Source organism: Nerophis lumbriciformis, linkage group LG14, assembly GCF_033978685.3.
Source record: "Nerophis lumbriciformis linkage group LG14, RoL_Nlum_v2.1, whole genome shotgun sequence".
Classification (NCBI taxonomy): Eukaryota; Metazoa; Chordata; class Actinopteri; order Syngnathiformes; family Syngnathidae; genus Nerophis; species Nerophis lumbriciformis.
In genome coordinates this window covers 1,879,931-1,894,410 of record NC_084561.2, presented here as the reverse complement: position 1 = coordinate 1,894,410, position 14,480 = coordinate 1,879,931, and the positions used below count along the sequence as shown (strand labels likewise).

Below are 14,480 nucleotides of genomic sequence, written 5' to 3'. Positions count from 1 at the left end.
TTCAGTGGTATACATTTTAAAAATGTATTTAAATATTTTTAGTTAATTGAAACATTTATAACTTTTTTATCAAAACTAAACATGTTTTCTTTTTTAATACTAAAGTGTTTTCGAACTTGGGTTATTTATTACATATTAATTAAACTTAAACACGTATTAAAATATTTTTTTCCACTTAAAAATATTTTTAAATAATTTGATCAAAACTTGTTTTATTTTATTTTATTTATATTAAAGTGTAATCAAATTTATATTTTACACATTGTATAAATGTTTTTGTTTCACTTAAAAATATATAAAAAATGATTTCAATCAAAGTCAAATATGCTTTAAAACAGTCATTTTTCAATCAATCAATGTTTATTTATATAGCCCTAAATCACAAGTGTCTCAAAGGGCTGCACAAGCCACAACGACATCCTCGGTACAGAGCCCACATAAGGGCAAGGAAAAACTCACCCCAGTGGGATGTCGATGTGAATGACTATGAGAAACCTTGGAGAGGACCGCATATGTAGGTAACCCCCCCTCTAGGGGAGACCGAAAGCAATGGATGTCGAGTGGGTCTGACATAATATTGTGAGAGTACTTTTTTTTTTTAAATTCATTACAGATGAATTCAACTTTAAAATTCTAATAGAATTTAATTGTTTCACCTAAAAGTATATCCAAAATGATCTTTGTAAATATATTTATCAAAACTTGACATGCATTTTGATATTTTATATGAGTTTGATATTTGTGACCATTTTAATTGTGCATGTATTCAAAATATTGGGTTTATTAAAGCATTACATTATATTGTATTGTGTTGCAGATACTGTATTTATTAGATATGAATTCAACTTTAAAAATGTGTTAATAGTTTTATTTCACTTTTTATTTATCAAAACTAAAGTTGTATTCAAATATTTGTCTTTTTCAAAGCTAATAAAGTGTAATCAAACTTTATTTAATGTGTTTAAAAATGTATTAACATGTTTTTATTGCACTTAACATAGGAATTAAAAAAATAAACATGTTTTCAGATATAAAGTGCAATCAAACTTGCATTTTATTCAACTGTAATTACATTTAAATAAAAATGCATTAAAATACTTTTTTTTCAGTTAAAAAGTTTATTAAAAATGTCAAAAACTAAGGTTGTATAAAATTATTGTCGTCATAAACATGTAAAATGTAATCAAACTTACATTTTATTTAATTGCATTTTATTCCTATCTAAACTTTAAAAACGTATTCAAATATTTTTATTTCACTGAAAAACATTGTTTTTAATCAAAACTAAACATATTTTCCAAATATATACCTTTTAAACGTGAACCGCAATCAAACTCATATTTTATTCATTTGTATTTATTACATTTTAATTCAACTTTAAAAATGCATTGAGATAGTTTAATTTCACTTAAAAATACAATCAGAATTGATTAAAATTAAGGTTGTCTTAAAATATTTGTTTTTTAAATATCAATTTAATCAAACTTGTATTTAATAAATATGAATTAAAATTTAAAAATGTAATTTAAAAATGTTTTCACTTAAATATATATTACATTGAACAAAGTTTCGTTGTACTTGTGCAATGACAATGAAGTCCTATCCTATCAATTTTTAAAAACTAAAGATGTTTTCCTTGTTTTTATTAAAGTATAATCAAACTTGTATTTTATTCAATTATTTTTTACATGATTTTAAATGATAAATATTTCCTTTTTATGATTTCTTCAAGTGTAATCAAACTTGTTTTAATCAGTTGCATTTATTACATATACAATTCTACTTTAAAATCGCATTAAACTATTTTGATTACACCAATAAATGTATTCAAAATAAATATCTTTATAAATATATATATCGCTATATTTTATTGGAGTTGAATATTCAAGACCATTTGTGCATGCATTCAATCATTATGTTGCATTTTAAACTTGTATTAAAGTATTAAACTACATTGTATTGCATTATGTTATATAGATTACATTGTGCGCTCCCCGCTGTGTCCACATGAGGGCGCCACCTGCTCAGCCATGAAGAGGATCTAGGCGCTGTATGTCTGTGCTGCTCCCTCGTCTATGTGCTGGTCCTATGTGAGTCTATGTGGTGCAGCCATCAGCCATCAGCAGCCAGCAGCCAGCAGCCATCGCGTCTCCTCGCTGCAGAAAAGCAGACTCGCTGTTGACAAATCTGCGTCTTCTCTTGCATTTCAACGCCAACATTTCTTTTTTTTAGCAGCGAAGTTTTTTTCTCGCCGCTTCCCAGCCGCCAAGACTCAACTGCCAGCGGACATTTTGTCATTTTTGACAAATTACACCAACCTTTTTTATTTTTTTATTTTGTATTTATTTGACTCCTCTTGCAACTTACTCCTCCTATTTAGCCAAAGGAACCACAACTGAAATAATTAAGTTTTAAAAAAACCAACTCGGCAATGAATAGCAGCTAGTTAGCTCGCTAGCTAACCTCTGAATGATCTTTGATTGACAGCTAATGAAGACTTGGCTCGCTGGACGTTGTCTTCCTAAAATCTTGCTCTTTTCTTTGTCCAGCGACACATTTTGCTCTCTACTTGCCGTCAAATTGCTTGTTATTTCGTAAAAAAAAAAAAGAAGAAATTTAAAGGTTTTGTTGTGTGTGGCTAGCTGCTGTTAGCTTGTCCTGCTAACGCTGGGCAGATCCACTGTGGACGAAGGACCAGGACACTGCTTGGTAGAACCATTCAGGACCAGGACACTGCTTGGTAGAGCCAGTTGGAACCAGGACACTGCTTGTTAGAACCACTCCGGACCAGGACACTGCTTGGTAGAACCATTCCGGACCAGGACACTGCTTGGTAGAACCATTCAGGACCAGGACACTGCTTGGTATAACCACTCAGGACCAGGACACTGCTTGGTTGAGCCAGTTGGAACCAGGACACTGCTTGGTAGAACCATTCAGGACCAGTACACTGCTTGGTAGAGCCAGTTGGAACCAGGACACTGCTTGGTAGAACCATTCAGGACCAGGACACTGCTTGGTAGAGTCACTTAGGACTAGGACACTGCTTGGTAGAGCCAGTTGGAACCAGGACACTGCTTGGTAGAGCCAGTTGGAACCAGGACACTGCTTGTTAGAGCCACTTAGAACCAGGACACTGCTTGATAGAACCACTCAGGGCCAGTACACTGCTTGGTAGAGCCAGTTGGAACCAGGACACTGCTTGGTAGAACCATTCAGGACCAGGACACTGCTTGGTAGAGTCACTTAGGACTAGGACACTGCTTGGTAGAGCCAGTTGGAACCAGGACACTGCTTGGTAGAGCCAGTTGGAACCAGGACACTGCTTGTTAGAGCCAGTTGGAACCAGGACACTGCTTGGTAGAGCCACTCAGGACCAGGACACTGCTTGGTAGAGCCAGTGGGGACCAGGACACCGCTTGGTAGAGCCAGTTGGAACCAGGACACTGCTTGGTAGAGCCAGTTGGAACCAGGACACTGCTTGGTAGAGCCAGTTGGAACCAGGACACTGCTTGGTAGAGCCAGTTGGAACCAGGACACTGCTTGGTAGAGCCAGTTGGAACCAGGACACTGCTTGGTAGAGCCAGTGGGGACCAGGACACTGCTTGGTAGAGCCAGTGGGGACAAGGCGTGCAAGGACCAAGGGACTGACATGATGTTTCCACAATCAAGACACTCAGTAAGTGCTGTAAATGATTCCTTCCTGTGCAGCTTTTGCTGTGTTGCACTTCCTCTTTTCCTCCAATTATGCTTTTTCTTTGTCTTTCTGATGCATGTCTTCCAACCAATGTCATTTCTGTGAAGCTACAGTTTCCTCAATAATTGAAGGAACATGCAAGTTTATATTTTGTTGTTGCATGTGTGAATGTATTGCCCAGTGTTCGCCTTAAATCCACGTTGTCATGGTAACAGAAACTCAATCCCCAGTGATGAGAAGTCACCTCCACATCCTTATTTACTACAATTCACCCTTTACCTCTCACCATTTACCTTCTTTTGACTCTCTTACCTTCTTTCTTTACATTCTTTTAGCTTTTATTTACCTTTTTACTTTACTTTCTTTTTATCTTCTTTTACCTTATATTTTCCTTCTCTTTATCTTCTTTTAGCTTTTCTGTACCTTCTATTTACCTTGTATTTATCTTCTCTTAGCTTTTATTTACCTTCTATTTACCTTGTATTTATCTTCTCTTAGCTTTTATTTACCTTCTATTTATCTTCTTTTAGCTACACTTTACCTCATGTTTCTTCTATTTATCTTCTTTTAGTTTCCATTTAACCTAATGAGACCTTCTATCTACATTCTTTTACCTTTTTTACTTTCTATTAACATTTTTCTACCTTCCATTGACCTCCGTTTACCTTTCATTTAGATTTTTTGGCTTCTAATTACCTTTTTAGAAATATTTTCCTTCTATTTATCTGTTTTACCTTATATTTAGCTTTTCTTTTCTTTTTTTTACCTTTTGTCTTCTATTTATCTTTTATCTTCCATCTACTTGTTCCCTCCCTTTGACCTTCTTCTATATATGTACCTTCTGTTTGTTTTTTTAACTCATATTTGGCTTTTTTTATCGACCTTTTTACCTTCCATTTACCTTATTTTATCATATATTGTCTTATATTTATTTTATTTTAGCTTCAGTTTACCTTATATTTATCCTATTTTAGTTTCTGTTTACCTTTTTTAGACCTTCCATTTACCTTATTCTACCTTTTATTTATCTTCTAATGATCTTTTGTACCTTCTACTTACCGTCTTTTAAATTTTTTCACCTTCTATTTAACTTTTATTTAACTTCTATTTACTGCATCAGAATCCATGGTTAGCAGTAGATCATTAGTCATTTTTGCGAGGGCTGTCTCCGTAGAGTGATTTGCCCTGAAACCGGATTGAAAAGGTTCACAGAGATTGTTAGACACTAAGTGTTCATTTAGCTGCTGTGCGACAATCTTTTCGAGGATTTTCGAAATAAAGGGAAGGTGGCACACCTGCCGGTAGTTTACCATGAGGTTAGGTCTTTTGAGCAGAGGATGTATAACCGCTTTCTTGAATGCTAGGGGAACAGTGCCAGAGGAAAGTGATAAGTTTATAATATTTAGCACTGATGGACCTAATAATACAAAAAGCTCCTTGATAAATTTCCCAGGAAGTGGGTCAAGTAAACATGTTTGTTTTATCCCACTTACATGCCGTAATAGTTCCTCTAATGTTATTTCATCAAAAAGAGAGAGACTATTTTGGAGGGCGGTATCCGTCATATATACAGTCGTATCTGTGTTAATAGAACCCAGTTGTAGCTGGGATGCGTTGTCTTTAATCTCCTTTCCATCCATCTATCTATTTTCTACCGCTTATTCCCTTCGGGGTCGCGGGGGGCGCTGGAGCCTATCTCAGCTACAATCGGGTGGAAGGCGGTGTACACCATGGACAATCTCCTTTCTAATGAGTTCAATTTTCTTATTAAAGAAATTCATAAAGTCATCTGCCGAGTAGGTGGAGCCACTGGGAGGAGTCCCTTGTTGGGTTAGCGATGCTACTGTACTAAACAAATATTTAGGATCGTTTTTGTTGAGGCGGCTGAGATTTGAGTAATATCTAGCTTTAGCTAAGGTAAGCATGCGTTTATAAGTTATTAAACTATCACTCCATGCTTGATGGAAAACCTCAAGTTTAGTCGCGCGCCATTTGCGTTGCAGCTTTCTACATGATCATTTATGAGCTCTAGTTTCTTCTGTAAGCCATGGGGTACGCCTTTTAGGGGCCCCTTTTTAGCTTTAGTGGTGCTATACTATCAATGGTTTCGCGCAGGGCGTCGTTAAAGTTGTTAGTGAGGTTATCAATAGAGCCCACATAATTTGGGAATGGTGCCATTACCGAAGGCAGTAGGCCAGCAAGAGTCATCGTTGTGGCAGCATTAATGTTGCGGCTGCTATAGCAGTTATTATTATTATTAGCTTGTTGACAATGAGTCAGAACTTAGAATTTTATAAGGTAATGATCGGACATTACTTTAGTATACGGGAGTATCATAACTTTGGAGGTGGTGACTCCCCTGACAAGCACTAGATCTATCATATTACCGTTGCGATGCGTGGGTTCATTTATTATTTGTGTAAGACCACAGCTATCAATTATAGTCTGGAGCGCCACGCACGGAGGGTCCGATGGGGTATTCATATGTATATTAAAGTCCCCCATTATGATTAAATTGTCGGTGTGCGTCACTAGATCAGCAACGAACTCTGAGAATTCACTGATAAAGTCCGAATAGGGCCCTGGGGGGCGGTAGATAACAGCCAGGTAGAGAGGCAGCGGTGTGACAGACATCATAGTAAGCACCGCAAACGATTTATATTTATTATTTAGGTTAGGGGTAAGGTTAAAGTTTTCATTGTGTATTAGTGCGACCCCCACACCCCTTTTAAGGGGAGGGGCAATATGTGCATTCGTATAGTTAGGAGGAGATGCCTCATTCAGCGTAAAAACACGTTATTGATATCAATAAAAAATAGGTTGGATAAAACATTAGATTCTTTTTTGTCGGAAGAAACCGAAAGTTTTGAAGCAAGGTTGGTTGTGTGAACAAAGTCACTCACTCTCTTGGTAACCAAGCAAAGCAGGAAGGAATTTCGAAACTGAAAGAATACAAAAATAATGCTATTGTAAATTAATAATACTAACAAAGACACTCGGAAACGTGTTAGCATACTAGCTAATGCTAACAACGCTAGCTGCATTACATTACTATTGCACGTACAAATATGCATGAAAACACTCCGACAGACATCACACAGTAAGCATGAATAGTTTTAGTTATATTGTCAAATGTACAAACGTTGCTCGGAGCAATAAATGAATAATTCATACGAGAAAAAACGCTATGGACGGCTAGGAGATTACACGGTTAAAAAAAAAAGAAAAAACAGCCGGTTTTTGCTGGGTTTTTTTTTAAACAAAATGACTTTTACTATGGCCACCAGCGAAGAACAATCCATAAATTAGCCGCTCCGTCTTATAAGCCCCAGGGTGTATGAAAAAAGTAGTTACAGTCTGGAAATTTAGGGTACTTTGAGCATTTGCCACACTTTCGTTGACATTTCTTTTCCTTTCTGCCTTGATAGCTGAGGGATTCTAATCAGAGGAAGCTTGCATCATAAATACAAATGTTACATATTTTAAATATATTTATATCCTGCTCCTTATTTTCGATAGGTCATAAAAAATATGGCCCAGCCCTACGTTACAGTTTTCCCATTCAGCTCATTTTACTCAGGCAAGCTAGAAAAAAGGGCCGAGTCACCTGAAGTCCTCAAAACGAGAGCGAGGAATGAAGCGTGTGGCCCCTCCCACCACCTGTTAGCGGGAGCGTGGCCCCGCCCCTCCTGTCCTCCCTCCGCGCACGTCCTTTGCCTTCTTTATGGTCTAGCTTGTCCTCCGCTGCCACTTCTCTCGTCACACAGGCTGGTGGATGAGCCTGAGGCGTGACATCCATATAGATAAGAGCGTGGAGGAGATAACGCCGCTTCGGGGGTGGAGGGGAAGTGATGGCGCTGTCTTAGAAATGACAGCTGCTTCTTTTTTTTTATGCACGATCAATCATTACAGGTCTGCTGGATTCTTTGGTTGGTTGTCTGGTATTGATAGTGTCTTCCACGCCCTCATTTATTAGCACAGTTCTATAAATATCATTGATTTACTGACATGCTACCGATTAGCATTAGCGGATGTACATGGCGATTTCAACACCTCCAAATTTGTGTTCAAGATGCCCGTTACAATCAAACAGCTGGTGCGTAAAAGGTACAATACTTAGTGTTAACACTTGTAGGGCACAACAAAAACCACACTGTACACTACTGCCACCTAACGTCTTGGTCTTGCAACTGTAAATGCAACGCATTGTAATACTTGCAAATGATAATACAAGAAGATAGATGGATAGTGTCAACAATGTCTGGTATGCACGCGCGAGGTTGCCATCTGCCGGAGGAAAATGGTCAGACGTGCAAAGGAAGGGGTTAAGAATTTGAGCCTATGTCTTAGAGAGGGCGTGTGAGTACCTCCCTCTCTTGGCACTTGAGTAGGGGGCGTTGGCTTAGTCAAAGTCTGGGCGGGTCGGAGGCAGATATTTACATATATCCGAATTTAAGTTGTACTTCTTTCATTTTTTAGTCATATTTGAAAACAGCTCGTGTTTTCCATTTATTCTCTTGATGCTCTGTCAGCAAATATACTATGTGTGATAACCTTGAGTTCTTTGGAATGTGTTTAGACTAGCATTTTGTTTTGTCTACAGAGATGGGACGAGAGAGAGGGTGGTGGGATCGGGAAGACAGACCATTTTGGGAGGCGCAATAGAATGTTCTATGGTTAGACTGGTCTCAATCAATGTATATTGACAAAGCTTTGAGAATATACAACAAAATACCTATTCTGTCTCTGGTGGTTTTTCAACTCAGCTTTAAGTGTCGGAAAGAACTTGGGAGCGAATTGTGACTTGAATTCCCTGGGAGGAACAACTGGTCCAAAACGCAACAATAGATAGTACTGTATTGATTCCTTCAGGAGAGTTCCCTCAGGAACATTTAAATTCCAGCAGCGGTGTACAGAATTGAGATATAATTTAAAAAGTAACAAGTAAATAACGGGGGTATAAATGGAAATAAAATAGAAAATATTACAATAAGAATAAAAATAAAAAGAGTACAAATATAAGAGTAAAAATAAGAATGTAACTAGAGAAACTAGGCAGTAGTGAGCATGTTATGAAAGTGTCATTGACAAACTATTCATACACAAGCTTCTATGTTAATGTTGACATGATCAGCTGCTTCCTTACCTGTGGAACTTTATTGTCGATCATAAATCACGCATCTCACCCGGATAGTAGAAGGATAAGGACGTATTCCAACAAGTTGGTACACTTTGACAGCCAATTTAGACCCGGGAATGGCGAGAACGACACGAATAGACGCTCGGTTCCACCCCCCTTTTCTTCCTGAGGATTATTAGTCATTTTCACCTAAATGGGAATATATGAACATCCTAGCAGTCTGCATACTAATGACAGCAGACCTTGTACAGTGAGTGATGTTTTATTATTGTTTGTTGGCTCTCATGAAGTCTGCAGTGAGTAATAATCAGCGATGTGATGCGTTTTTTGGAAATTAATGCTTAAAATTATCGAAATACGTAAATATTATGAATGTTACTACATGACATATATACTTACATCATGTATATATTACATGTTATTATGAATGTTACTACATGACATATATACTTACATCATGTATATATTACATGTTATTATGAATGTTACTACATGACATATATATACTTACATCATGTATATATTACATGTTATTATGAATGTTACTACATGACATATATACTTACATCATGTATATATTACATGTTATTATGAATGTTACTACATGACATATATACTTACATCATGTATATATTACATGTTATTATGAATGTTACTACATGACATATATACTTACATCATGTATATATTACATGTTATTATGAATGTTACTACATGACATATATACTTACATCATGTATATATTACATGTTACTATGAATGTTACTACATGACGTATATACTTACATCATGTATATATTACATGTTATGAATGTCACTACATGACATATATACTTACATCATGTATATATTACATGTTATTATGAGTGTTACTACATGACATATATACTTACATCATGTATATATTACATGTTATTATGAATGTTACTACATGACATATATACTTACATCATGTATATATTACATGTTATTATGAATGTTACTACATGACATATATATACTTACATCATGTATATATTACATGTTATTATGAATGTTACTACATGACATATATACTTACATCATGAATATATTACATGTTATTATGAATGTTACTACATGACATATATACTTACATCATGTATATATTACATGTTATTATGAATGTTACTACATGACATATATATACTTACATCATGTATATATTACATGTTATTATGAATGTTACTACATGACATATATACTTACATCATGTATATATTACATGTTATTATGAATGTTACTACATGACATATATACTTACATCATGTATATATTACATGTTACTATGAATGTTACTACATGACGTATATACTTACATCATGTATATATTACATGTTATGAATGTCACTACATGACATATATACTTACATCATGTATATATTACATGTTATTATGAGTGTTACTACATGACATATATACTTACATCATGTATATATTACATGTTATTATGAATGTTACTACATGACATATATACTTACATCATGTATATATTACATGTTATTATGAATGTTACTACATGACATATATACTTACATCATGTATATATGACATGTTATTATGAATGTTACTACATGACATATATACTTACATCATGTATATATTACATGTTATTATGAATGTTACTACATGACATATATACTTACATCATGTATATATTACATGTTATTATGAATGTTACTACATGACATATATACTTACATCATGTATATATTACATGTTATTATGAATGTTACTACATGACATATATACTTACATCATGTATATATTACATGTTATTATGAATGTTACTACATGACATATATACTTACATCATGTATATATTACATGTTATTATGAATGTTACTACATGACATATATACTTACATCATGTATATATTACATGTTATTATGAATGTTACTACATGACATATATACTTACATCATGTATATATTACATGTTATTATGAATGTTACTACATTACATATATATTACATGTTATTATGAATGTTACTACATGACATATATACTTACATCATGTATATATGACATGTTATTATGAATGTTACTATATGACATATATACTTACATCATGTATATATGACATGTTATTATGAATGTTACTACATGACATATATACTTACATCATGTATATATGACATGTTATTATGAATGTTACTACATGACATATATACTTACATCATGTATATATTACATGTTATTATGAATGTTACTACATGACATATATACTTACATCATGTATATATTACATGTTATTATGAATGTTACTACATGACATATATACTTACATCATGTATATATTACATGTTATTATGAATGTTACTACATGACATATATACTTACATCATGTATATACAACTTTTAATGCAGTTGTTTGGATGTTCTTTTACCGGCAAAATAGAGTGGCTCCAATAGGCTCCATTCTGTGATTGGCGGCTATGAACACCAATCATTGCATTTTGCCTTCAAAATTGGGGGGGGGCATACTTGCCAACCCTCCCGGATTTTCCGGGAGACTCCCGAAATTCAGCGCCTCTCCCGAAAACCTCCCGGGACAAATTTTCTCCCGAAAATCTCCCGAAATTCAGGCGGAGCTGGAGGCCACGCCCCCTCCAGCTCCATGCGGACCTGAGTGACGTGTCAACAGCCTGTATTCACGTCCGCTTTCCCACAATATAAACAGCGTGCCTGCCCAAACACGTTATAACTGTAGAATGATGGAGGGCGAGTTCTTGGTTTCTTATGTGGGTTTATTGTTAGGCAGTTTCATTAACGTCCTCCCAGCGCGGCAACAACACACAACAACAGCAGTCATGTTTTATTCTACCGTAAAGCAGTTCGTCTGCCGTAAACAGCAATGTTGTTGTAATATATTGAGTTGGAGGCAATAACCAGGCGAGGTGATGAAGTACGTCTCTTTACTGTAGACTTCAGAACAGACTCACACACTTGACGTCAGGTGCGCAACACCACGTAAATCGTTGGCCAACCAAAAAGTAACCCCAGTACGCTATAGCCAACATTCACCAGGAGATGGCAACAGACAAGCATAGATCACTCTATTACATTCCTCCCCTTTTAGAAATGGAGAAGTTCCTCAAAATAAATAAACAACCCAACCAAAAAATGCAGCAGCTCAATCAAAAAACTGTACTTAAGCCACATTCTTTTTTTTTTTTTTAGTACTGAACTCTTAACCCTCATTTGTAAACTATATCATGCTTATTATACAAACAGTATTTGTACACCTTTAACACAGATTTTTATACTGTCTTCAGAGATTCAGTTTTTTTGGTGGTACTCGAAACCTTTCTGGGTACCTGCGAAAGGGTGTTCAGCATGGTTAGAAAAATAGTGACAGAGAATAGAACAAGGAATGGACAATTCAACCCTTAACTCAACAATGAGTAGATGAGTGTTATGTGTGTGTATATGTGTAAATAAATGAACACTGAAATTCAAGTATTTCTTTTATTTATATATATATATATATATATATATATATATATATAATAAAATAATTATATATATATATATATATATAGCTAGAATTCACTGGAAGTCAAGTATTTCTTATATATATATATATATATATATATATATATATATATATATATATATATATATGAAATACTTGACTTGGTGAATTCTAGCTGTAAATATACCGTATTTTCCGCACCATAAGGCGCCCTGGGTTATAAGCCGCGCCTTCAATGAACGGCATATTTCAAAACTTTGTCCACCTATAAGCCGCCCCGTGTTATAAGCCGCATCTAACTGCGCTAAAGGAATGTCAAAAAAACAGTCAGATAGGTCAGTCAAACTTTAATAATATATTAAAAACCAGCGTGATGTGGGCGCGCATGGAGTCGTATATCAACATGGACGGAGCTGCGTGAAAAAAGCCACCCGGCCTCTTCGCGTAAACTTACCTTAACCACTCGCTCATCTTTTCTTCATCCATCCATCCTTTCGAGTTAGCTTTTATGATGACGCCGGCTGGAAAGGTCTCTTTTGGCAAGGTCTTCCTTTTGAATATCACCATGGGTGGAAGTTTCTGGCCATTAGCATGGCAAGCTAGAACCACAGTGAAGGACGACTTCTCATTCCCTGTGGTGCGAATATTCACCGTACGTGCTCCCGTTGTATCCACAGTGCGGTTCACAGGAATATCAAAAGTCAGTGGAACCTCGTCCATGTTGATAATGTTCTCTGGCCGGATCTTTTTTTCAGCTATCTTGTTTTTACAATATGCACGGAAAGTAGCCAGCTTTTCTTGAAAGTCTTTAGGCAGTTGCTGTGAAATAGTAGTCCGTGTGCGGATGGAGAGATTGCGTCTTGGAAACCTGTCGCTTAGTAGGAGCCATTTTGTGGTCTTTACAGATGTAAACACACAAAGGAAATGAAACGTAATATCCGCGCGCTTCTTCTTCTTCTACGCGGGCGGGTGGTTGCTTACAGTAGAAGAAGAAGCGCTTCCTGTTCTATGGGGGCGGGTGCTTACCTTGGCGGTTGCTTGCGTAGAAGAAGAAGCACTTCCTCTTCTACGGGGAAAAAAGATGGCGGCTGTTTACCGTAGTTGCGAGACCGAAACTTTATGAAAATGAATCTTAATATTAATCCATATATAAAGCGCACCGGGTTATAAGCCGCACTGTCAGCTTTTGAGTAAATTTGTGGTTTTTAGGTGCGGCTAATAGTGCGGAAAATACGGTACTCCTCCCCTCTTAGCCACGCCCCCACCCCCCACCTCCCGAAATCGGAGGTCTCAAGGTTGGCAAGTATGGGGGGGGGGGGGGGGGGCCAATGCATGTCTATTCCCATGCATTTATGTTTTTGTTGGAATGTTTTAAGTAATCCGTAGTGGCAAATTCTGGGCACAGTTCATTGGATTAAGAGGCAAAAAGCCGCTTTTGATAGTGGCCCCCCCGAGTCTGACCCACTTGATTGCATTTGCCATATTGTTGTTGTTGTTTTTTTTTACTTGATTAATCCTGCTACAGCCTCAACAACGCTGCTTGTGGCACCAAAGTGCAGCAAAAAGTACACAACGTGAAAGTAAAGCAAAATCTCCCTTTTCAGACACTGCCACAGGTTGTACAATACACACACACACACACACACACGCACACACTTCGACCTTCTTCACCATCTTTCCTTCCAGGTCTGATAATGGTGGTGGTGGTGGGGGGGTCAGAGGCATTATTAAGCCCACTTGAATTAACAGAATAGCTCCCAGCCTTTCCTCTAAAACCTCCGGCTGGAGGTTAGGGGTGGTGTGAGGGGGGTTTTTTATAATCCTGGTGGTCCCCTGTCTCGCCCATTAAACAATCCCCCCGCCTCCCCCATTGCATAGCTCCGTGTGCGTGTGTGTGTGTGTGTGTGTGTGTGTGTGTGTGTGTGTGTGTATTTGCAGGTAGGGGGTGTACAATGCACTCTAATTATTGCTACATGGAAATAAAGAGATTTCCCCTTAAAGCCACACACACACACACACACACACACACACACACACACACACATTCTTAGCAGCCTCAAGGGTCTTATCTTCTTTTTGTGTGGCGGGGGAACAAATTGAAGGGGTGGGGGGCTTCGACACACGCGGGCCAGCAGATGTCTGGGTC

General features: G+C 36.7%; 2 protein-coding genes across 3 annotated transcripts in view; both read left to right on the top strand.

Moving 5' to 3' along the window:
* LOC133616696 (guanine nucleotide-binding protein G(q) subunit alpha-like) overlaps positions 1–2,876 on the top strand; it is an 85,240-nt gene extending 82,364 nt beyond the window's left edge. Inside the window, exon 8 of the transcript XR_012050804.1 lies at positions 1,978–2,876. The gene's annotated coding sequence lies outside the window, so the exon portion shown is untranslated. The remainder of the gene's footprint in view (positions 1–1,977) is intronic.
* A 567-nt stretch (positions 2,877–3,443) lies between these two features.
* The window catches only part of tle5 (TLE family member 5, transcriptional modulator), an 89,784-nt gene continuing 78,747 nt past the window's right edge, over positions 3,444–14,480 (top strand). For both annotated transcript variants that reach the window (XM_061976268.2, XM_061976267.2), the window contains exon 1: positions 3,444–3,679. In XM_061976268.2, coding sequence (XP_061832252.1) covers positions 3,653–3,679 — 27 coding nt within the window. In that variant the 5' untranslated portion in view covers positions 3,444–3,652. The remainder of the gene's footprint in view (positions 3,680–14,480) is intronic.